General features: G+C 43.6%; 1 protein-coding gene across 8 annotated transcripts in view; it reads right to left on the reverse strand.

Annotated features, from left to right (window-relative positions):
- The window catches only part of NCOA7 (nuclear receptor coactivator 7), a 99,137-nt gene that overhangs the window by 42,368 nt on the left and 31,149 nt on the right, over positions 1 to 25,620 (reverse strand). For all 8 annotated transcript variants that reach the window (XM_075414112.1, XM_075414113.1, XM_075414106.1 and 5 more), the window contains one exon: positions 10,201 to 10,454. In XM_075414112.1, coding sequence (XP_075270227.1) covers positions 10,201 to 10,454 — 254 coding nt within the window. The remainder of the gene's footprint in view (positions 1 to 10,200; positions 10,455 to 25,620) is intronic.

Genomic DNA, 25,620 nt, shown 5'->3' on the forward strand with positions numbered 1-25,620 from the left:
GAGAAGCTGCCTACTGGCGTTTCTGTGGTCTGACAGACAGTATTACCTGTAAATTCTGTTCAGGTAAGTGTCAGTACCTAAATACATCTATCACAGAAGTACCACCATAAAATTTCTGACTACTCACTATATGACGGACTCAAAGACAATACAGAGTGAGGAAAATCAGCCTGTCAACAGAGCAGGGCTGAGGGAAGGAATACTTGGGCATCACAAAAGAAGACACACACGTTTTAGAAAACTGTTAACACACACCATTTTCCTTAATTCATTTTGCTGCTCTGACACAGAGCAGCTTGCCTGGGAAGGCTATGCCATGTTAGCAGACCGGGACAACGTCTCTTCAAATGACATGCTGTACCGCCTTCTCTACTGGTTGGTGATTACACGGTTATAGGACTAAAATATAGACGAAAATCAGAAAGACTCTAAAGATACAGGACGCGTGCCCTATTTTCATGTATGGAGATGACATCAGCATCTGATGTGTTGCTGACTGCCAGCACTTCATCATGCTGATCCTCGGGAGCCACAGAAAAGAGCAAGTCAGTTTATACACACTACTGATCCCAAGTACGACTTGACGAGTCGCATCACAGACATCATGACAGACTGACGAGACATGAGGAAACATCAGTGTGGAAAGCTGGGAGCAAGAGAGTCACAAAATAAAAAAGATGTGGCTTAATTTTGTATTATTACTTAAATGCAGGTGAAAGGAGTTCTACTTTTCAGAGCATTTAGGTTAACTTCCCACAGTATACTTCAAGCACAATACGGCAACTTGTTGAAGAAGAGAAATTAAAAGCCTGCCTTGAGAATACCAGGCTTGCGTTATGCAGAGTCCCTGAGAACGACTCCCTCACACCTGTCCTTGGAGAACAAAAGATGTGGAATATCATTTCAAACGCACTATCTCGTGCTCCTTATGTACCTGGCTTATGCATATTCCTGCCATTTTATCTCTTTTTTTTTTTAAAAGAGATAAAAATCTTAAAAAATGTAAACCTCGTGTGAAACTACAAAGAGAACACTCTGCCTTCTCCCTGTGGGCAGAGTTCCCCAGAGAGCTACAGGGGTAGATGGACCACGGCAGTGATACAGCTGAGTGCTGCGGAGGACTGCTCCGCAGGCGCCTTGGGCGCAGGTCCTGGAAACCGCGGTGGTGAAAGAGGCAAAGGATCCAGTCTGTCTGGTGAACAGCCCTCCCGGGAAACACTGGAGAGAAAAACACATAAGAGAGCCCAACCCTTTCCCCCAGGACAAGGCACACTACCACCACCACCTCCAAGGAGCCGAGCTGCACATCCCTGGGGGCACTCGGAGCAGCGTCGCAGGGCACCCATGCTTGGCAAGAGCAAGACCCAGCAGGCAGCTGCCGCTACCTGGGAACGCTCAGACCGCCCCAGGCACGACGAGCCAGCGGATCCTGGAAGCAAAGGACTCGCTGACCACGCAGACATGTTTCTCTTCATTATCCCTGGCAGCAATACGACAGCTCTCCTCATTCTCCCGACACGCTCCCCTTTTCCCTCCCACACACCCACACCTGCCATGGCCTCGCCGTGTGCTATGCGACCAAACGCTCCACAGTTTTCCTCCCTCTCTCCCTCCCTCCCCCCGGGAGCCACTTCTCAGAGGTGCTGAGTGCATCTGCATTTAAATATAATTAAGAACCTAAGTGCTCACTCTTCCTGAAAATTCAGGCCCTGGGAAAACAGACAGCCCTTGGAAATGCATCTGGTTCTTTCGGCAGCGAGATCAGTTTTAGCTGATCTAACAACAACCTACTGTCACTCCCTAGTCTGACCTTTGTGGAATAGATCACAAGACGTCACTATCTTAAATCTTACTTTGAATAACTGCTATAGCCGAACATAGAAGATATAAAATTCTGGTATTTCTTCCTCAGTGACAGAAATTCCACTGTAACCCTTCTTCATTTTCTGCCTCAGTAATTACTGTCACTGTTAAAAAGGTATCCCTGATTTCTAATCTCCACTTGTGTCTCTCCATCTCCTGGCTTGCTCAGTTTGCCAAAACTCTTCGCTACGGTATTTCAATTACTTACACAAGTAATTTAGGATAAAGCCCTGGGTTTTTTTTCCCCTCAAGAACAGTTATAACTGAAGGAGTCTCCCCAGCCCCCCAAACTTTGCATCTTCCCTGAGCTGTGCTAAACAGAGTTCGCAGTAAATCAAGTCAGAGAATCTGGGTTAAGAGCAAAAACATTCCCTGTCCCAGCACCCTGGGTCCTGGAGGCTCAGAGAAGGATAACAAGGAGAAGCAAAGTCATGAAACAGCTTACATGTAAGGAGTGACGAAGTTCTTTGGCCTGGAAAGGAAATGATGGAAAAGGGGTATTTTACAGAGAGAAGAGTACAAAAAAACATAGCAGGCTTGGAGATGGCGAGTAGGGATTGACTGTTCATTTTCTTCTACAAGGAATAGTGGCCACCAAACAAAGCCAGCAGAAGCAAGACTGATCTTCATGCAAACGGTAGCAAACTGTGCACTCTTTACCAAAAGACATCTTAGAAATCTGCACAGGGCCAGGGAAAGACAAGGTAAGCACGTGGAAGAACACTCTCTAAATGCACGAACTGCAAGCAGCTCAGAAGATCCCCAACAGCTGAAAATCATCAGAGGACAGGAAAACATTAGTGTGGATAATTTTACAAAATTCACTGTGTTCTTAATCTTCCCCAGACATCCAGGTGTGGCCTTGGTGGGAGAACAAATGCTGCACTAGCTTTGCCCTGGTCTGACACAGCACGGCCATTCCTACAAGGCCCCCCAGCAGACACGACTTCGCCCTGGAACCACGGACACCAGGCTGGGAGGTAGCGGTGCAGCAGCAGTCACACCATAACTCCCATTACTCCCTTACAGAAAACTTCCAAGAACCTGCACTGTTTTTTTTTTTTTTCTTCAAAGTGATGTTTCGCGAGTTTATGCTCAGGTAAATATGCACATCAAGTATCCCAGTTAAATTTTTAGAGTTAACGGGACCCTCATCCTGGAAACCTTTGTTCTGCAACCTACCTTTAAAACATGTCATTTGCCTGTGCTCAAATAACCAACCAATTCACGTAACTCAGCACTAGTAACTTGCACTGCTTACAATCCTTACAACTTTGTACAAATGTGATGGGCGCTTTTTCCCCCCACCCATAAAAGCATTAGAACACACACGGCGAGGAACTGATCCCTTCAGGCCTAAACACGCTTGTTCAGTCATCCCACTGGAGAGAGATACCGTCTAAACTTAAAACTCATGATGTTCTGGAATATAAACTCAAGGGCCTCACAAAACACTAGTACATAACATCAGCAACAACATCATTCTTACAAATGCAACTGGCCTTGATTGACTATTTGAAAATTAAACGGAGGAATATAAAAATCTTGTATCAACCCTTTTTAAAGGCTTACTGAAGAAAAGCCACATCAGTGACAAAGAAGTTTCATCAACAAACTCCTAGGACTCCTACAAGAAAAGCAGCCTCTGCCAATTAAATCAAGAAACTGCATTTATTAAGCTAATGTTTACCCTAATTTCTAACTGTTTGAGTGGAGAAAATCACACCAGAGGATATATCAGTTCTCCCTCTGTGTCATTTCCTTCTCCCTGCTGCCCAGAGGCACAGCAGAAAATCACTGAAAATTCAACCGCTAGCTTCACATAAGAAGCCAAAATTTTTGTTGGTGTCTCTTTTGGCTTTAACAGTTAAGAAACCTCTTTATTTTTATGTTACTGGACAGAGTTTTCATGTCCTGTCCTTCATTTTCCCATTTCAATTTCCTCGCTTCCCACTTCAAACACAGATTAGTTTATTGACTGTCAATAGCTAAGATTAAAATTTGGTTTTATATATCCATACACCTTCACTTCCATCTAACAGCAGACTTGAAAACAGCTCATTCTTCTGTCTGAACTGTAGGTTTTGAGGCAACTCGTTGTGTGTTGATAAGCAATACCTATGGGTTGCATCAAGTTTCGCTTATTTGTGTCTTTTACTTAGTTTTACAACAAACAGGAGCTTATCCATCAAGATGAGAATTAGAAGAGGACTCCATGCTTGGGGAGCTCAAGGAGCATGAAGACGTTTCCATCCAAATTTTCAGAAGTTCAGTCCCAGCAGCACCATTTCTGGTACTTACTGCTCACATCAAATTCTCCTGCCTGTGGACAAGGCATCCCTTCTACGTGCAACAGTTTCTAGTAAACACCAATTAACAGCCCAGCTTGAATACAACCTGGTGGCTTTAACACTGATCCACTGGGATTCAAGATCATTTGTTCTTATTCCAAAACAAGTGATCTGAAACCGACTGCCTCTCAGTCACTTGTCCACCTCATTCTTTCCACGTGGTTTCAGCAACTGATGCAAATACACCAACTGCCTGAGGTTTCCCAGCCAGCCACTACCCACTACATCCAGTTTACACTCATATGTAAGTTATTCCAAACCCTTTGTTATTCTACTCAGGCAATTACAACCAAATAAACTTCTTGCTATGCTGCTTTAGTTTTTGTTTGAGATCTTGATTCGTGAAGAAACAAATTATTTTGCTTTTCACCCTTCCTTGTATCTACTCTCATTTTTGCTGTCTGAAGCCAATCGGAAGCCCAAAGGCTAAAGCAGGGTCTCAGAACTTGGGAAAATTCAGATCCTGTTCCTCTTACTGTTGTATTACGCAACTTAACACAACGCTTGGTAGCCCAGTTTGTAAACCACTTGGATTACTTACAATACAAAGTACTTTGCTACATGAGTACAGCTGACCAAATCAAGCCCCTAGAGATTAGCGCTGATTGCAGTTAGCGAATTACCAGCAAGCACTTCTATGGATTTTCTTGGGTTTTTTAAATGCACTCTACCTTTTATGAGTAGTACTTATAACTAAGTCTTCAATTGCATGCTGCTGTTGAATAACCACACCAGGTAGTAAAAAGACAAAACCAGGACTCATTAGCAGAAGGAAGTTTAAATTTTCAACTCAACATATACTGAAAAGTCCACTTCAGATTATGCCTATGTAGCAAATGACCTATTAGAAACTACTGTGCAAAGTGGGTTCAGTAAGGGCCCCACCTTTTTATTAAATTTAAATTCTCTATAGATTTTCACTGCATTGCAAGCAACTTTCAACTTTGAAACAGAGCAAGCACTGCTGGCATCATGGGAGCTGCCTCTGCTGGTTCTGCGCCAGTCAGGGCAAATTTCACCACATTATGAGTGAAGAACACTGCTATGCCCTCTCTGTTTTATTTACCAACATTAGTTCTTGGCCAGCCACCCAGATCATTCAGAGGCTTGGTAACTCTATGCACGCTGTGCTGCTCCTGTATCGCCCCTGGCCCGAGTGATGGCAGGGAGGACAAGCCAAAAAGGCATCCATTTTCTGCCTCTGGACTCTGGGGAGATACTCCGGCACCTCCTGTTCAACATACAATACACTACCTCATTACAGGGGCACATGCCGTTTTCCCTCTCATGGTGTTTAGGACTCCTGCTTGTTTTGGATAGAAATCAGAGCTACAATAAGAGGGGGTTTTGTTAGTCTCACCTCCCACTTGCTTGCCGCAGAAACTGAACCCCATACAGCGAACAAGAAAGGATGGCTTTATGATTAGAGTGCAGAACAATAAGCTAGTCAGCTGGATTTTATTTGGCGGATAAGATAAAAGTAACTGTGTGATGTGGGACAAGTCACCTAAACCAAAAACTTCTCCGTATGATGCATTCTTTAATTGAGACCAATTCCTCACATATGCCGACCACTTATGTTTTCAAGCAAAACTGGTGCAATCTAGGAATATTCTGCACATCTGGCAGAAAGACACAATACATGGATGAAATTGAGTGTTGGCGCTCAACCCGACTTCACACCAGTGTTACACTGCCTGCTTTCAGAAGGTCACATTTTTTCCTGTTTCAGTGTCTTCAGTGGCAAAACACAAACTATCATCTCCATCCAGTTTAGCAATTCCTGACAGAAATCCTGGTCTCCTAGTCGCACAGGAGTCCACCTAACACGTCTATTCCAGAGATGTGCATCCTGCCCTAGAGCCAATCAATTGGCGCTTCTAGGCTGCTACAGTTCCACTGCTGGGTTCCTGCAACTCGCCTCGTATTTGTGAAAGTGTTTTCGAGCCCGTGACACATGGGGGGAAAAAGCAGAACAAAGAGAGAGGAAAAAAACAAGAGAAAAAAATAATATCGAAGCTTAGCAAGTCAACATCTTCCAACATCTTTCCCACAGAAAGCCTGTCTGAACCAAGCAGCCAAGTTGCAGAAGTGGGTCAGCTAGGTTATCCCACGAAGAAGGCGAGAGCACCCTGGGCACTGGGTGTAGCAGCCAGGGTGCCTACACAGCCACTGCACTGTGCCAGACAGGCACATCCTTGGAAGTCTGAAAGCAGATTACAGCAGCAACAATAGCGGAAAGGCTAAGACAAAGTTAAGAAGCCGATTACCACATAAGCCAAGAGATGAGGCAAAAATAAGGAGAAGAGAGTGTTGTTTCCATTGGTCCTCAGCAAAGAACAACCAGTATCGGCACCTCTGTTGTTTTAAGGCAAGAAAACAAGGGCTGTATCTGCAAAGCAATGTCAAAGCAAAGCAAGATTTGGAGACTGAACAGTACAAATTACTCCAGAATTACAGAGCCACTGAAGAACAATACAAGTGCTAAGAAAAGGAAAATACAAGGTGACACTGAAGAAACCTTCTGGCAGTGGGACCTGTTCAGCCGTTTAGCAGTATCTCAAAAGAAATGATCAATAGCTCATACCATCAGGTTATTTCTAACGGTGCCAACACAGTGGCAGCAGATCCGCTGTACAGAACAATTTCGGCTGGGGAAAGGAATGCTGGAGGATCCCTTTCACAGAGGATGCCCAAGTTGCAACTCCTCTTCCTCCTTGGCTCGGCGATGACACCCGCCAGCTGCAGCCATTAACACAACATGGCACCTGGATACCAGGTGAGGAGCCTCTTCCTCCATCGCTGAGCTTCCATCTTCTTCAAATAAGAAAAGTCATTTACTCACCCTCTTTTCTGCAAAGTGTGGCAGGGAGCACCACCACCTCCAGTTCTCCACAGCCTTTGGAAACTGCATTACAGTCTTTCCACTGGAGAAGAGGGGTTTACCAAGTCAACAAAATCCTTCTGCCAGAGTATCAGCCCTTACATAAATCCATTAAAAGGCATGACATTCAAAGCGAAGGAGTAAGGCTGTCACTGTCAGCATTTACAAATTCATACAGGCAAACACATTCACAAACTTCTAATGCAGGGATGTGGTGTGCAAGGAACAAATTATAGTGAGATGTGATGCTCCTTCCCCATTTCTTTTAGAACAATAAAGAAGGATTTACAGTCCTGTGAAATATGAAAGGGAGATTATTCAGAGGACAGAGGTCTTCATTCTGACTGACAGACACAACCCTTCTAGGCTCAAAGCAGCTTATGACAGGACCTCCATTAAGCTGCAAAATAAAGTATGTATGCATCACCATATTGGCACACAGATGAGAATCTGCTAGAATGTTGCTACACCTAATGCATTTCTCTTTTCACTAGGAAAACTAAGCATTTTGGCAAAGTGCAGAAAGCATTTAGAAAAGGAATTAATTCCCGTATCAGATTTTCTTAAAGTTCCAGACATTAAGTCAAAGCTGGGTAACTGGAAAAAAACAACCACCAAACAAAACGCCCACGCCCTTGTGTAAACACAATCAGAAAAACAGAGGACCTCAGAAACATCAATAAAGGGACAACTCAGAGGGAAAAATAATCATGTGGAACAAAAAGAATTGAGGTATATGCATCTATAATGTTAAATAATAAAGATGTATATGCATGGATAATCCCTCTCAGCCAGTTTCATAGGAAAGCATATCAACAACTAAAAACACAAAGTCTTTACAGATTTGGCAGTACCTTCCTGCCCCTGCAGCTAACACATTTTCCAGCAGAGAACGGCTGCACGCACACCTTCTGGCAGAACTCAGCTCAGCAAGACGGGTGGTTTTATCCTCTGCCACACACGGGTGCAGGCTGACTATTCAAACAAGCCCAGTTTGTGCAGGGCACTGTGGGCACAGGGAGAGCTCTCAGAAACTGCTCGGGATGAGTGTGAAGGTGGCAGCTTTCCGGAGAGTAGCAGTAACCAACAGCTAAGCAGGCAACCACTGCCAGGGATAGCTGCAGTGGACGAAGGCAGGTGTGAGACATTCAGACTAAAGCTATGGCAACTAACTATTCCACTGAAATGACTTCATTTTGAGAATTGCATAGGGAACGTGGAGCTGTTGCACTTATTTCACAATCAGCTATTTTCCATCTCTCTTCAAACTTTCACTTCCACAATTTTGATGTTCCGGCTGGGTGAAATTCATTATTTAGGAACAAATGAAAGCAGGCGTTTAAACAATAAAAGCGTTTCTCTCTCTATGGATTTTGTCAATTGGGTCTGTGCTCAGCTCAACAGCAGCATTAAATTTTTTTATTTCTCAACAGAGATTCTCTGTTTCTGCAGAACCCAGACGCTCTGCACACCCACATGATGGCCAGTAGCATTTCAAGTCACCCCCGCAACGATGCCAGTCCACAAGAAACACCGTAACACTTATGAAACAAACACTAGTAAAACCTGAGTTTGTACTGACTGCTGGACAACAAGCCACACAGCCTGGAGAGCTTCACGCTCTCCCTCACCCAGCCCTGCAGCGCCCTTCAGTGAGAGGCAGGGGTGTCATCACCCCCCTTCTCCCCACCTCTCCACTGCAAGTGCAACTGTTGCAGCATTTTTCACAAAACTAATGAAACATCAGAGAAACAAAATTCAGCTACCTAAAGCCTGCGCCACCCCCAATTCCTGTAGGTATATATAACCAACAATAAATCTGTGCTTTTAGCATAAGCACTTCACCAGGAATGCAACAGGAGTTGAAATTTTGAGGTGTTTGGTTTTTTTAAATTAGCATACTATCAAACCAGAAAGAGTTCACAGGTTCATTCATTAACTATTCTCCAATTCTTTCCTTGTACAGATCTTACTTCAAGAACACTGTGTTCAGAACGTCAGACAAAGAGAAGCAAGTTTTCTTTTAGTTCCCAGATTACCGATGTCATGAGATTTAAACTTGCCAAAAATTATGGACTGATCAATAAATCACAGTGAACTCTTGAGCCTGCCAGGAAACATTACTCCATGATTTATCTTCTTCATGGTATGCCTCATGAAAGACAAGCTCCAGGTGTGGATTAGTCTGCATGTGCCAGTCAACACATAGCAACATTTTTACTGCGGATTCATTTCCTTCCTAATGAGGACTCCTCCTTAGCAGCCAGCTATTCACACACACTGTGCGAGCGGGAAAGAAGTCTGCCTCCAGGGTAACTACAATTTTCTGTTGCCTGCCTTCTCTCTAAAAAAGGATTCCTTCCAAGATGCAACCACAGTTCTTCTTCATCTAAAACACCATTCCTACGAAATACCAAGAGAAAATTGGGAAGAAGTATTTCATAAATCATATCTAAAATTACTGAAGAGTATCTAACAAATTACATTCTAGAGCTGCACACAGATGTGTATATACTCACCTCATATTTATGCACAAACTGGTTTTTTTTCTGAATTACTTGCAAGAATAAATCTAAAAAAGATATTTATGATTCACTGAGGTACTGATACAGTTGGGGGGTGGGAGGGAAACAAGCTTTCCAGCACACAAGCCCTTTGACAACTTGTTTAAAAATATGTAGTTAATTTACTTACTTGTTCACACTTCAGCAGACAAAATGCATATGAATTAAGACTGAAGTCTTCAACAGTATAAATCAACTTATGAAACAAATAACCCCACCAAAAAACTGAACCTTAATGCCACAGACCACTGAAGAAAAATCTTTTAACAAATTAAAATGTACTAATAAACTTGAATGTTGCCTACAACAACACTGAGTCTTAGCACTGAGAAACAAGTAATATGTATGTTTTAAGAACTGCAAGGTTAAAGTTAGAAGCAGATGATACGCAGAACTGCGTAGTTTCGTTTGTTTTTACGGGAAAGATATCCAAAGTTAATTACCCTTTTAAGGAAGGCCTACAGAATACGAGAAAAATACATTAACAAGCTATCAAAACAAAAATATTTTAAAATACTATAGCATTAACGTAACTCACCAGTACTATAGTATCGCTTAAGCTCTGTGCGTCTGACGTCTTTCAGTTGATTGTATTTTTTCTTCTTCTTTTCTTTGTCTGGAACAGTTTCCTTTTCCCCAGCAAATTTACAGTTGTCTTCAGAGGAACTGATTTGTTCCAAAATAACTTTACTTTCATCATCTTTCTCAGAAGGTGTTTTGGAAACAGGAGATCCAGGGGAATTGGCAGAGACAGTCTCGGCGTTTTGTTTGGCTTGCCTTTTCTTTTTCAAACTATGCATAAAGAAAAAACCCACAACATTAAGATGTAGCCAGTCTCTACAGACAAATTAACTCACTTGCTCACTTGATTTTTTAAAAATTAATTTAATATCAGAATTTCTTACAACTAAGTAAAACCCACACACTTTCATCAGTGACTTAGTAGCTAAGATTATCCTAAGGAATACTCTTCAATCACCATCTCACTATCTCAAGGATATCTTCTGAAGAATAACAGAAAAGGTAGTAAGGTTTATACTGTTGTTTACTGGGGAAGAGGAATGGGGAAAAAGAAACACAAAACATCAAAAAGTTGTTTTGTTTTTAAACCACCACACATCTAAACATAGAAACAAAATAATGAATCACATTTTCAAGATGAAGCTTGGGATAAAATAAAACCTCAGATCATAATGTATTATAATGCAACAGCTAACGTAACTTCACAGTCAACTGCTCTTGCTTTATAAATCTACTTGTTTTGATATAAACTTGTTATTTATTTCCATTTTGTCCAAGGTTATCTCCCAGCGGTTGCCCACGCTACTCCACATCTGTTCTTGTGCAGCCCACACCAGGTGTCACCCAGTAGCTCCTTCCGCAACACGACCAATGTGGCTGCAAACTGCTTGTGCAGGAACATTTTCCAGCTGCTACAGCTCTTCCGAGAGAAATCTTAACGAGCTGCCTATAAATCTTCCAACTTATCACTATAGCAACAAGAGCTTCTTTTCAGAAGACTGCTGAAAGCACAGCTCAAGTGAGAAAGATGCTTCAGGAATCCTGACAGGGAATTTTCTGCTAAATCACCATCTTCAGCACTGACTTTGCCTAGTGAGAGCACGGGCTGACTCTATGGGCTGAGGGTCAGCATCACTAAAATAGTCTTCAGTTAAGAATCACCGACATGTACCACACAAACCAAAAACCTCATCTGTCTAATGATCCTTCTGTCTAGTACATTAACTCCTTAGTTACAAGGTAATTAAGGGAGGGAGTAGTATATTAATCTTGTTGATGCTAAAAACTTTATTAATTGCACAGGAAGAATTATGCATAGAAAATACAGACAACCAATGAGTCACCAGAAATGGGAAAAGGATACATGATCTCACAGCAGTAGTTTACATAAGGGAAAATTTAATGTATTAAGTTCTTAATATAATGCAGGAATTTCAGAGATTCTTCCTTCCACCTTTTATATTTATACTCTATCAACATATTTTTCAGGCTACAACAAAAAAATAAATACACAGGGCATTTGACCTTTATGGTAAGACATTTCAGGCTACACACCTTTTTTTTTTTCTTTTCCACCCCCAGGTAAAACATTAAAACCAGCTCCCAAGTTTACAATATCCAGCTTGAGGCCCTGGAGAAGGGCAGTTTTTCAGAGCACGTGACCAACACTTCCCAGTGAAACATGTCAAAAGATTGTCTTGCAAAAGGTGTGCCTGTCACACACGTATGCATACGTATTTCTTAAATGCTGCCCAAAGTATGGTAGCAGGAGATCCACATTCTGCAGCCAGCTCAGTGAGGACGGGTCCTACTTCTGCTGTGGTTCCCCATTCATTCAAACACATTGCTTTGTAAGACAACTCGTAGTAGTTCACGCCCTGCACACCAAGAGATTTAATGTATGAAACTTTACAGATCAGGTCCTGACTACATATGAAAACAACCTACCAGAATTTATAAAAGATAAAAGTGAATACTTCTATACAACAAACGAAGCATTTTGTTTAGACTAATGAAAATTTGAGTAAGCAAAGGAAGCCTATTTTTGACTAAAAAGCCACAGTCCTGATCAAAAGGCTGCTGTAGCAACTGCAAAACATTACAGTTACATTGCATACGCAATGTCTATATTTAGCTCCAGCAGAAAGCTTTGCAAAGCAACCCTCTGCTGAAATGGCATATCCTTACCTCACAGCTGTACTTGATTCTGGACTTGCAAATCAGACACAACCCTGACGCTTTACTCTTGTGACTCAACAGCCTTCCTGCACGTGTGTGTATCATGGGGTACCCCAGTCATCTGCTTCGGTAGACGAGAACTTGGCAAGAACCCACTGGCAGCCCCATTTCTACTCACATTGCATCAGAGTCCTCTGTCTTCAGATTCCTGGTCTGTTTGTTTTGATCACAAACTCTGTTAAGTAAGCTTTCTGTAGCATATAGGTAGTATCTCAAAACAACCCCCTCCCCGAAAAAGCTGTAATGGAAACATAGAACCCTTTTTTGGAATAGAAAAAAAAAGAATAAAGAGAAAAATCTCTTGAGAGGTCAACAGTCCTCGTGACGATACGAACAACTTCCACCAGTACTTTCCTTAAAACACACTCATTTGAACTAGTTTTCAAAGTTGCCCTAGGCAACTTTAAGAATAAAGAGCTAAAACAGAACTGCTCCATTAGTGACAGGAAAGAGGAAAGCAGAAACGACTGCCTGAACTAACTGCAACATAACTGACTAATGCTTCTCCCGATGGGCATTTAATCTTGCCAGATTCCCACGTACCACAGCCCACCAAGAGCTCATCACACAACCGAAAGCATCCCTGGCACACAGCTGCCACTGTGGATGGGCCACACCACAGGCACTTTTCAGGTAAAAGTGACCAAGAATCTGTGTACTCCACAATTTCTGTTCTGTCCTCATGTCAGGCATGAGATTTTGAGAGTGGCAAGCCTCCTACTCTGCCCACTGCTCCGTTTCAAGGCAATGACCACCCAACTCTCAAAGCGGCAACCTTGGCACTAGAAAAAGTGCCGGATGCGGACCGAGTATCCATGATGTTCATCACAGGACTCAGAGCTACCACAGCTCTGCCTGGGGTTATGATCTCTGCTCAGAAGACGCTGCTTTTAGAGGTCTCTCAAGCCTGGCCAAAATCACAAGAAACCCTCCACTCACTCTTGAAAAACCTCAACTATAATATCCCAATCAACCAAAACAAGCCTTCAGCTGTATTTAAAACCTTAACAGCAGTCTCAAATCTGCTATGCTTTTTGACATCATTATGTACACCCTCTCAATACAGCAAATAAAGTCCTGTATACACCCAAGGCAATTCATTATTAACACGCACTGGTACAGCGCAGCAGAGATGGGGCTGTGAAGAGCAGTCACAGCTTCTACTGTATCTTCAAAAGAACCCCATCCCCTTGAGGCACCCCCTTCAGCCTCCACCCGCCTTTCTCTCACACCAGCCTGCACATCCCAGCAAGGCAGACTGGGTGCCCACACAAGCTGCCAGCCCTTCTCCCAGTCAAATTTCGAACCCATCACCTCCCGGAAAAGTTGGAGGCTGAAGGTTTAATCAGCTCTTCTCCCAGCTCTCGGGTATTTCCCACCCTTCATGGCAAGAGCCACCATGGAGGATGGATTTAAGAACACCATTTGTCAAATTATTTCCTTTTTCAACTACTTTGGAAGATTTTGAGTGGTTTTGTTAGATTTTAAAGGGGATTTCTCTGAATAAAACCAGCATTCAGTCTTGTCATAACGGATTTGAGAGCAAAAGGATTTTCAGAGAAAACAACACGCATCTTTTCCAGCGAATGGATAAGGTGTTACTGCAGAAGAAGTAGTTTGTTTTTCAGTATCAGAGTCAATGGATATGTTGTGTTTTCACTAGGAAAGTTGCTGGGGGAAGGAAGAGGGAGAGAGAAAAAGGGAGGGCAGGAGAAACAAACAGCTTATCTGCAAAAAACACTCCAGTTTCTGAGGAAACCGTCTTACAGATGTGTAACTTCATTTAGACATCAGATAATGTTTTTCAAGCTCATTAGTTCTGACAGGCAAAACATTTCTTCTCATTTTATACAGAGGTATCCTTTTACAGATCCTCAAAATGTTTTCTGAGCAACAACTGATAAGCCACTTTCTAACTGTGTCCTAATACAGAGTTTTCCAGTAAAAGTTTTCAGTCTGTTACTGTGCACAACGGATGGCATGGGGGCTTTTCCACCAAGTCCCATGAGAATCAGAGGAGCTGGTTCTTAACAGGTGCTGTGAGCTGGCTGCAGAGATCTTTCAGGCATCCAGCTTACAGAGGGAACAGGGAGCAGAAACTTTCTGCAACACAACGACCATTCTCATATGATTTAACCAAGACTAATGATCTGAAATTGACAGAATTTCAGGGTAGGCAGGTAAAAATACAAGGTCAGTAGCGCTCACTTAAATTAATTTGCCACTGACTGCTTAATAGCTTGGGCAATGACTTACAGGAAAAAAGCCAGGAAAGATTTCAAGAAATGGCCTACTTCATCTTCCAGATCCAAGTCTATTTGACTGCCTACAAAAGGCAAATAAATCTGCGTTTTCAGAACAGCCTGAATTTCCCATTACATTAATAAGGCAGGTGGTTAGTGTAAAAAGAAAACTGATCAGAGAAAAGAGGGGTGATGTTATCTGCACAGCTACCACTAGAATACTAAAAGCAACCAGCAAAGCGATGCAACTCTGACACTGAGACAAGAAGAAACAGAAATCTGATTTTTTTTTTTTCCTAGAAATTCCATTAGGTTTTGGTTAGCACTTACTCAACAGAGATGTCTAACAAACAATTGAATAGGACCTCCTTTGATATATAATAATTAATCACAGACAAAGAGCACTAGGTCTATATCGTGGGATGTTCTGAAAACTCCTAGGATAGTAAGGCATGATTTTTATGATGTATTAGATTAATAAAAATCATACAGCACGGACAACTCTAGCTGTTAGGTGCTTTTGTTTCTAAAAAGTGGCCCTCAAAAAAAATGAAAAAAAAGAAGGGGGAAGGGAGAAGAAATCTTCATCTTATCTTGAAGCTGACACAGTTTTCCTTTTGGGAAATTTTCCACAATGTGCATCCTCTAAAATGTGCCTTGACATCTGGCATGCAATCAGCTTAACATCCTGCACAGCACAAACACATCATGTTCTATAAACGCTTTATTTTCAGTCCCTTTATGCATATATGCAATAAGATCAACAGAACTTGTAAAAAAGAACTTCAAAACACTTCAAGCATCTTAATCTGTTTTGTTCACATCAAGATTTCTGTTAATTTACTCTATATACAAAATGATACACATCCCAATTATTTCATTTAGAATTAGCCATTTTCATCTTAACTTAAATCGCTGTACTCAATATAGTATGTACTAATTCCTTTGTAGCCTACATGCCATCCGGAACAGCTAAATAAATCAAATTCATGACATGAAAAAAAAACCCCTATGTACAGAAACCTTACAGTAAAAAACCCCGCTAAGCACCCACTGGCCTGATCCTAGTCATCCATTCTATTCCAGACCGCACAGACCATCCATCTCTCTGTCACCCAGCTCGGTGCCAGCACGACTCGGCCAGATCCGGGCATGGCTGTGCTCTCATCCCATCTGATGTAACCTGATGAACAAGCAATTTCAGACCAAATAAATCATTACTGTTTGCAGAGCCAAAAGAAGTCAGACTGCTTGCCAGACCATAGTGCTTCGCTCCTGACTTTCACAGTGCAGCTGCTTTCACTTCATAACAGAAATGAATACAAAACCGTTCATCCCCAGTGAGAAATCTTCCTAAAACTAAACAGCATCCACCCCGCAGGAAAGCATGTTCCATGAAACACCAGCCCTTCAGGTTGGTATGCATTCCGTTTTGGAAATGAGCAAGCCACGAGGCTATATGCTTACTACTCAGACTATTAAGGCCGAAACAAGGGATGGAACACATTTTTTTTGAGGGAGTTCAACAATTAACTGCACAGGGAAAAAAAAAAAAAAACTATGAAAAAAGTAACTCTGAAACAGTTATCAAGGACAACAGCGCGATTGCAGTGTGGTGGATGCAGACACTGAAAAGTGTCCATACTCTGGTCATTCCAAATGGCAAACAGCAACTACAGCAAGCTCTGATACCAGCAGTAGCACAGGTCAAAGCCGGAAATATCCACTTTTATTTGAATTCCCGTTACTTATTTACAACAAATACCAGCACCAGGTTTCACTCATGGTCAGTTGTCAGCAATACTCAGACAGTTGGCATGTTCCAAAAAGTGCTCTACTAACAATCAGGCTATGCCCATTTTCTTCCTGATACTGCCCAAAACCAAGTCACTCTACCTCTGTTTCATCATCTGTAACATGAAGGGAAGGATTTGTAGTAAAGCTGTTCTGCAATTTTAAAGACACTGTACCTTCTGATAGAAAAAAGTTCTTAGACTAAATGAAAATATGTTAATTTTTGCCCCAGTCTTCTGACTGATATCAGGGAATTTTAAATATCCCACTTCAGCTCTCTTATGTTTATTGGAGGGGCAGGGGGGAAGGGGAGGGACTCACCACTTCCCAGGGTAAAACTCGAGAGAATTTTGAGCCGTCAGAAAGTTCTTATTTTCTTAAATTTAAGAATACAGTGTTCCCACACAGCTTAATAAACTTTCTGTTTTCAAAGGCAGAAAATATTCTCATCCTTTCTGTTCACTTAGCAAAAGAGGTTACGATGTGGTCAGCACTCCATCACCATGACAACAATTTAATAAAATCTTTTCCATAGGAAAAGCATTTTGGAAAGCTGTTGTGTTTGATTTAGACATCTATTTAATTCCTTCTCTTGTAACCTCACTTACTGCAGGCTATTAAAGAACAGCTTTAGGCAGACGGCAAAATGAAGAAATTCCTTCCTTTGGATGATTCATTTAACTCTGCCTGAAGTTCATTTAACAGGCATGTTCAATTAAGGGCGCACCACAGAGCTATCTTGTCACAAATACCAACAGGACTCTGACCACGCTCCCACCCTGCTCCTCCTCTTCTCCTCTGCTAACGATGCCAGACACTTTCTCCTGCTGTGGTGCTCGTTAATCATCCCAAACTGCCCCTACACATGCAACGCATTCTTCCGAAAGTGGGTCACCAGCAAGCCTCCCCCTGCCAAAGCCCTGGCCCGGGAGGAATGGCCTTGCCCCGTCACCTACAGCCGGCGCTGGGCTCCGGCTGCTCTCCCACGCTCGGCGCCAGCTCCCCCAGCCACCGCTCCCCTCCGCGGCAGCAGGCCCAAACCCTGAGAGAAAGGGGACTGCAGTTACACGGCCACGGGGGATGCTACAGGGATGCTGCACCGACTCTGCACAGGAGAGTCACACTGTATTAAAACTGTTAAGATTATTTGATGGGGACCATCAGCACGTGGTGGTGAGGCTGGCCGAAACACATCTCAAGTTCTTCCCAAAACTTTGATGAACTCCCTCCCTCCCTGCCTCAGTTGAACACTGTTCAAGAAGCTCAGCTCCCATGAAACAAAGAGGAAGGACCTTTTAAACCAGTAATTGATTAACGTAGGGAAACAAAGTGCAAGAGCTGAGAACAACCCAAAAGGAGAAAGACGATGACAAGGTACACGAAGACCCGTGGGGGATGCGTACCGCTCCACGCAGCCATCACTGCACGCCCACTTTCTCAGATCAGGTGAGTGCCAAACCTTCCCGATAATACAGAGACAGTTTTAGTATTGATTAAACTGACTGAAAACAAGTCAGAAGGAAATGTAGCACTCAGTGACTCTAACGGCAATAAACATTCACAATGAAGCAATAAAACAGCAGATGAAAGTCAGTGGTCAATTAAAGCAAAGTCCATGGGAAATGTGACGCACTCCATTCAGCGATAACGTAGCTCAATCCATCTCCACGAAAAAGATCTCCGGGAATGGTATCTTAGCATTTCTTACATGAGGAGTACCATGGGCACCACATTAAATTCTTTCAAGGAATACTTTCAGATAAGGTGAAAAGCAGCTCAAAATAAATAACTTAGGCATGCTGTGTTTGCCAAAGATGTAAACACATACAAAAAGCAATTAGGAAAATTCATTATGGCAGAGCCTACAAAGGGCTATGGAGAACACAGTCACAGAGATAAAGCCTCTTTTTTTTCTTTCCCCCCTCAGCAGGTACCTACACCACAAACTGCTAGAACTGCCTGTATATCTGTGGGCATACTCACAAAGAATCCCTCCATGCTCACGTTTCCCACCTGCTCCTTAAGCATGGCTGACGGGCCCCTGTCAGAGCTGAAGCATGGTGAATGCAGCTGTAACGGGGCTAAAAGCACAGCAAACCCCGAGGATTCAGAAGGAGCACGGTACTGTTCAAGGAAAAAGAGACTCTGCTCAAAGTTTGTAGCTCAAAAGTGTTTGAAGCCACTTTTGTCAGCAAAGGAAGGCGCCTGTCTCTCTGCTCACCATTGATCCTGTCCCCAGGAGTTGTCCCCATTCTTGCACACAAGTGTTTGTTGCAGCTCCACAGGGACCAGATCTGGGAAATTATCTACATTAAAGACAACATAGCGAAAGTGCCAATATATCAACTAATTTTTCAAAGTCAGATCACCCCCCCATTAGATCCCACTTGGCTGTGCTAACATTTGCATCAACACAAAGGAGAAGACAAGACTCCTCCAAAAAGCAGTGCCAGTTCAAAGGCACTCTGCCCAGACCAGAGGGCTTGTCAAGCTGCAGCCTTGCTTCTTCTCTGTAACATTAGGCTGAGATCAGCAAGAAGAGGAAACCAGAAAGCCAAACCAGACACAGGCCACGCCATGCACATCAGACATGGACAGCCCAACAGCTCTGGACAGGAGCTCTGAAGCGGCTGTGGCAGCTTCTTCTCACTTATCCAGAAAAGGTGCTTTGATGGTGGGAAATTTTCATGAAGGTTTGCGCTGCAAGGGCTGGGAGACAGGCAGCTTCCCCTGCTGCAAAAAGCAAGGAAGCGGTGACTCTGCTTCTTCAACAGCAGCAGGAAGAGAAGAAATTCTCCATAAAGAGGATTTTAATATTGAATAAGTTGACTCAACTCAGTAAGAGAAGTCACCTGACTGACTTTGCTGACCAGCAAGGTGTGGAGGGATCCGAAAGTAACCATGGTCAAGAAGTCAGTGATCAAAGTAAAGTAAAAAATTCAATTATTTCTTTATTCAAATAACCACTATTTAATGACCTTAGAGGGGACTGAGATTTAAAGCACCTAACTGCATTAGATCTTACTTTTAATTAAAAAGTTACTTTGAAAATTAACAATTACATGTCAAGTCTCTCTGCATCACTGCACCATTCTGTATGGCATGAAACTACAGATTTAATACAGGTGTCAACAAAACTAGTTTAAAAAAGAAAAAACACAGAGGAAAACATACAACTTCTTTTCTTATTATTAATAGAGAAGACCAGGATGGGGGGGGGGGGGGAAATAATCACTGGAAAGGAAGTGAAAATCATGGTTTTAAATGCTAACTTTCATGATGATACAGTTACCCAAACGCCACCATGCATTTCTCAGGGATTCTGTTAATCACATCTGAAGCTCATAATATAAGAGATGCTGTGCACGCACTTGCAAACAGGTTGCAAATTCCTCTACCCAGGAACAAATCCACAGCAAGAAGTGTCGTGACACAAGTGGAGAACGGTTCTATTTAAAGTATTTCAGAGCAATTGTTAAGAACATCCCAACCAACCCACCACGTGTCTCAGTCCTATGTTTGCATTCATTGTCCCCTAACTACTTGTAACTTATTTTGCACTTTGAGCAGTTTAATTGGCTTCCTGAACAGAGTTCCCATTAACTGATGCTCACTCAGCACAGAATAGAAAATGCCCAAGTGTTCTGAAGATCCTGTCACACGGATTAAAGTTCAAAGAAACACCCAGCAATGCTGATAGTGGGTGGGAAAATGAGGAATCTGCAGCTTTATCGTTTGGAATAATGAGCAATATTGTCTCCTACAATGGATATCTCATAAGTGAGAATGATGATCCCCCTCCATCTAGAGGAGGTATTTGCATCAATGCTTCGGTACAAAATAATATGGTACCACCTTTTTAATACTACGGTTAAAAAAACATGTCATTAACTGTAAGTATAAAGATGACATGACAGGGTAGGGCTTGTCTACATGGGACAGTCCCACGGCATGCATGTACCAATGCAACTCAGTATCATAGAATCATTAAGGTTGGAAAAGACCTCTAAGATCATCAAGTCCAACCATCAACCCAACACCACCATGCCCGGTAAACCATGTCCCAAAGTGCCCCATCTACACGTTTTTTGAACACCTCCAGGGATGGTGACTCAACCACTTTCCCTGGGCAGCCTGTTCCAATGCCTGACCACTCTTTCAGTAAAGAAATTTTTCCCAATATCCAATCTAAACCTCCCCTGACACAACTTGAGGCCACTGCCTCTCGTCCTATCGCTAGTTACTTAGGAGAAAAGACAGACACTCACCTCACTACAACAGCCTTTCAGGTCATTGTAGAGTGCAATAAGGTCCCCCCTCAGCCTCCTCTTCTCCAGACCAGCCCCAGTTCCCTCAGCTACTCCTCATAAGACTTGTACTCTAGACCCCTCACCAGCCTCGTTGCTCTTCTCTGGACACGCTCCAGCACCTCAATGTCCTTCTTGTAGTGAGGGGCCCAAAACGGGGCACTGGAACAGGTTGCCCAGGGAGGTTGTGGAGTCTCCTTCTCTGGAGATATTCAAGATCCGCCTGGACAAGGTCCTCTGCAGCCTGCTGTAGGTGACCCTGCTTCGGCAGGAGGGTTGGACTAGATGACCCACAGAGGTCCCTTCCAATCCCTAACATTCTGTGATTCTGTGATAACTGAACACAGTACTCGAGGTGCAGCCTCACCAGTGCCAAGTACAGCGGCATGATCACTTCCTTATTCCTGCTGGCCACACTATTCCTGACACAAGCCAGGATGCCGCTGGCCTTCTTGGCCACCTGGGCACACTGCTGGCTCATGTTCAGCCAGCTGTCGACCAGCACCCCCAGGTCCTTTTCTGCCAGGCAGCTTGCCAGCCACTCCTCCCCAAGCCTGTAGTGTTGTATGGGGTTGTTGTGACCCAAGTGCAGGACCCGGCTCTTGGCCTTGTTGAAACTCATACAGTTTCATACATACTCAAACTTCTCAAACCCTACGTTAAAATGAGTCTTTGGCATGGTGTGGTATTTTTTAGTAGCTACACCATTATACTAGTGTAACAGGTTCCCCATTATATTTACACTTGTAAGAGGCAAAGTGTGTGTGAATTACTGCATCTTCAAATTTCTTTTTTTTTATATTAAATATTAAATTATTTATGCTTTTATTTTTGACTGAAAAATAGTTTGGATTTTTTAACTTACTCTTCACCTGAAACTTTAAACATGCGATCAAAACATTTATGATTGGAAGGGGAAGAAGCAATTACCACAGGGCAAAAACAATGGCAAAAAATAAATCTTGCCCTCCATCAGCACAACTGAAGAAGAGGCAACAGGAGGACACAAGAAGTTCTGCTCCATCTCCACGTTCTCCAGACACCGTGAGTCCAGAAACTCCCACCGTGCTTCAAGCAGATGCCAAACTAGAATAATAAACTGAGGAAACCAGAAAGTTACAGCGATCGAATTCGATGGCGTGAGGCAGCCCTTCTGCTGACAGCACTCATGTGCAGCCAGGCTGCGGCATGGCCGGGGCTAAGCGCCCGGCCAGGGGGTAAGAAAGAGCCGCCTCGCCCTTGCAGAAGCAGAGCAGTGGGGAGAAGCCGGCCAGCTATGCTCAGTCCCCTGCCACATCCAAGGACAAGGGCCTCCTAGCAAACCGGGCTGGCCCCAGCCCGACAAGCCTGCCACCCGCCTCTGTGTCCCCTTGCTTGTTCCTTTCAGGGCTGGGAAGGAAGGCGTCCTGGCATGCTGGGTCCTAGCCCTGCTGCGGCCGGTGGCTGGGGAGCTGCTGGGCTCCTCTCCTCTCCCCTTCGCAGCCCTGGGTCTGCGCCCCGCTCCCACCACCCTTGCTGCAGCTCCGTGCCTACAAGCAACCATCACCGTTCCGTTAAACCTAATGGCGCGATGCTTCATATGCATAAAATTGCTCAAATGGATCAGTCCACGGGACCAGAGTCATATGCTGTAGTTGCAAGACACACTGTGCGATTGCCAAAAAAAAAAATGGAGGGGAGAGGGCGGGTGTTTGGCAACATTTGTAACACAAAACACTTCTACAATAACAAAAAGCCCTTCTCAGCCTCAGGCGAGCAGAACTGCTACATGCAGCACCTGCTGTGGCCCAGGTGGAAAGAGAAGCATCATCTTTTTAACACAGATATTGAACATTCAGGTAAATCTTCTGCTTAACAAGATCTGATTTTTAAAGATTGTCTGACTGAAACATGTGATTAGCACCTTGAAGCCATGTATTTATAGAAGCATTACTGAAAGCAAAAATCCAGCAGCTGACAAAAATGCACTGTTATGTCAAAAACATAAAATGTAATTAACGCTAAGTTTACATGTGATTGGCTAGATGCTAGGTTTGCGCCTACTGAAATAAAAACAGCCACTCCAGTAAAATAGTGGTAAAAACCTGGAGTTATTATCAGTATATTAAGCGCTATACAAGACAAGTTCTCTGTGCCAGAGACTGCTGTCTGACAGGAAAATACTCAGTGCATTAAGCCACTCAGAGAACTGATTTATGGCTCATTTACATTACAAAGGTTTCCCAGCATAAGCACAATTCTCTCCTTCCACCCTCCAAACTCCTCACCAGTTCTGCTACTCTCCTTGGGATTTTCTCCCACACAAATCAACAGGACGAATCCGACAGACCTCAATGGAATAGCGTGAGAGACTCAGGGCATAGCTAACACACATGCTTAAATTTCAGATGATCCTAGGAAACACTCCCTGCCCAGACTACGGAGTAGGACAGAAAAATCCACCACAAACCTACACTTACAACCCCCACCCCACCCCCCCCAATCAGACTGGCAGGAGAAAGGCAAGTTAGGGAGGAATCCCTTCTAAAACCAGTCTGGAAGCTGGATTAATGCTGAGGGCATAACAGTTTACCAGCCTGGCACCACGGGGAACCTAATGCCATCAGGAATATCTGCACAGCATCTCCCCCCAGCCAAAGCCCCAGGGAAGAGGGGAAAAAGTTTCATCTCCTGGGGGAGGCAGGAGTGGGAGCCCAGTGCCCACAGGCACGCAGCACAAACTGCAGGAAGTGCAAACACAGAGCAAACACACAGTCATCCAGCGTCTCCAAGCAGGATCCTCAGCATTTCTTCTCTCACCAACAGAATTCCCTTAGTCAGCTATATAAGGCTCTCAATCCCTCAGACAGAGGGGAAAAAATGCCTCTCCAAGAGCACATTCCTGGAGGCATCATTCATATCTTTGCCTTTAAACGCACAGTACTGCTACCAGCAGCAGACCACCCTTGCAGCCAAACCAGCAATCCGATGTGGCACGGCACACGCCAGATACAAATGGGCAAAAACCTGGAGTCACAGCAGGAGATACACGGCAGGCAATTTCACCTGTGGGCCAGAAACACCAGAAATCTTCCCTGAAGGGGAAGCTTCTTATCAATCTGGGTTTTCTTCAGTCCAGCAAACCCTAACATATCTCACGATGTTGACTCTTCTCCTCCTCAAAATACTGTACACCCCACTCCCTACCCCAACGTGGTACAAGGCACAGGACACGTCCCCAGGGCTGCTGCCACAAGGTGGTAGGACAGCTGGGATTTCACAGAGCAGGAGCAAGAGATGAGCAACAGCACCGCCAAGAAGTCAGTACCCAGGCATCTGTGCCTCCATGTCACTTACACAAAGTTGTGGCTGCTTCTGGAAGGGTCCACAGCAGCTCCTTGATGGGAGCTTGGCTATTCGTAAGAAGCGCCAAAACCAGAAAGCTGAGTGGGACCACCTCTTTCGGTAGCACCTTACTCAGCATCGCTTTAAACTGACTGTGGAACCACACATCAGCCAAGTGTTACTGCTAAATTTCGACCGGTGTTTAAGATGGGCTTAATTTTAGAACTGTTCACTGCGATTAAGCAGTATTTTATGCAGTAGGTCCTAAGAGCAGAAGAGAAGACACATCTGGGAGGCTGAATAAGACCGTACCTGCAGACACTACAGAAACACAGTGTAATTTAAAAAGGTAGTTATATCAGTTTCCTTCAGACAACAGTAAAAAGTCTGTATCTCACCTATCCAGAAAGCCATCTTTCGAAGCCCCCAGATTTTCTAGCCTTTAAGATAAAACATCTCTAAATCCCACCAAGGGTGACGAGGCAGATGGCAGGACCCACCAGGAGCCTCCAGCACGCCCCTCGTGCCCGGCATACGCAGCTGCCCGCCGTGGGGAAGGGAGGCAGAGGAAGACAAAATACACTACAACTATGTTAATAGCAACTCTTATCAAAACTGCACAGACTCCTACATCAAAACGCCTATCGTGTAACTATTTATGTTTTAAAAAGGAGGCTAAATAAGGTGGGTTTTTTTGCAGTTTCTTTTTAAAGGCTGGTAAGAGACACCCAAAGGTCCCTCTGGGAAAAGCAAATACAAGGTCATTGTCTGACTGCTGCCTAACAAGCCAGGCTTATACATATCTCACAAGGTGATTAGTGAAAATTCTGAAACTGCTAGCATGAGACAGCATGTCTGAAGACTAAATAAACAGCAACTCTTTTCTCTGTATATTCTGTGATATAGCCCTCAAAGAAACCAAGAACTTAACGAAACCCTCCCTTTTTTCTCTTTCCTAAAAAAAGCCTTATACAGAGCCCACACTGTTACCCAGTCTCACTTCACATGCAGAGGGAAGTGAATGGGTGAGGAGATTAACCACGCTTCCTGTCTTATGCAAGCTTTGTATCTCCATAAATAGAATTTCTGGTACTGGAAAATTCTGAAAAACCCTGAAGAAAGCCTCAGGGCCCCATTAGATACTTTCACTACTGTTATCCAGTAACAAAATTCTTCTTCAACCATAAATGACTCCACTACTCTTGAGGACAAAAGCCCTGGAAAGAACCGAGACTGCACAAACCACTGTCTTGTTTACGCTTCCCAGAGGAAGCACTCACGTTGGGAATATTTCAGTGATTCACATGCCAGCTAGGGGATGGTGATTCATGCTCTTCTGCTGACTCTCATCCTGCACCACAGAACGACAAGACTGGTAATATAAAAACTCCAGAGTCCAGAAAGCAACAGCAATGCAAGATGAGGAACCAGTTCCCAAGATAAGCAGCTGCTCCACATACTTTGCCCCTGGCACTGCAACATTCTTCATAAAAAGCGGGTTCAGTTTTCCCCCCAACTCTCATTCTCCAG

Source organism: Opisthocomus hoazin, chromosome 2, assembly GCF_030867145.1.
Source record: "Opisthocomus hoazin isolate bOpiHoa1 chromosome 2, bOpiHoa1.hap1, whole genome shotgun sequence".
In the NCBI taxonomy this organism is placed as follows: domain Eukaryota; kingdom Metazoa; phylum Chordata; class Aves; order Opisthocomiformes; family Opisthocomidae; genus Opisthocomus; species Opisthocomus hoazin.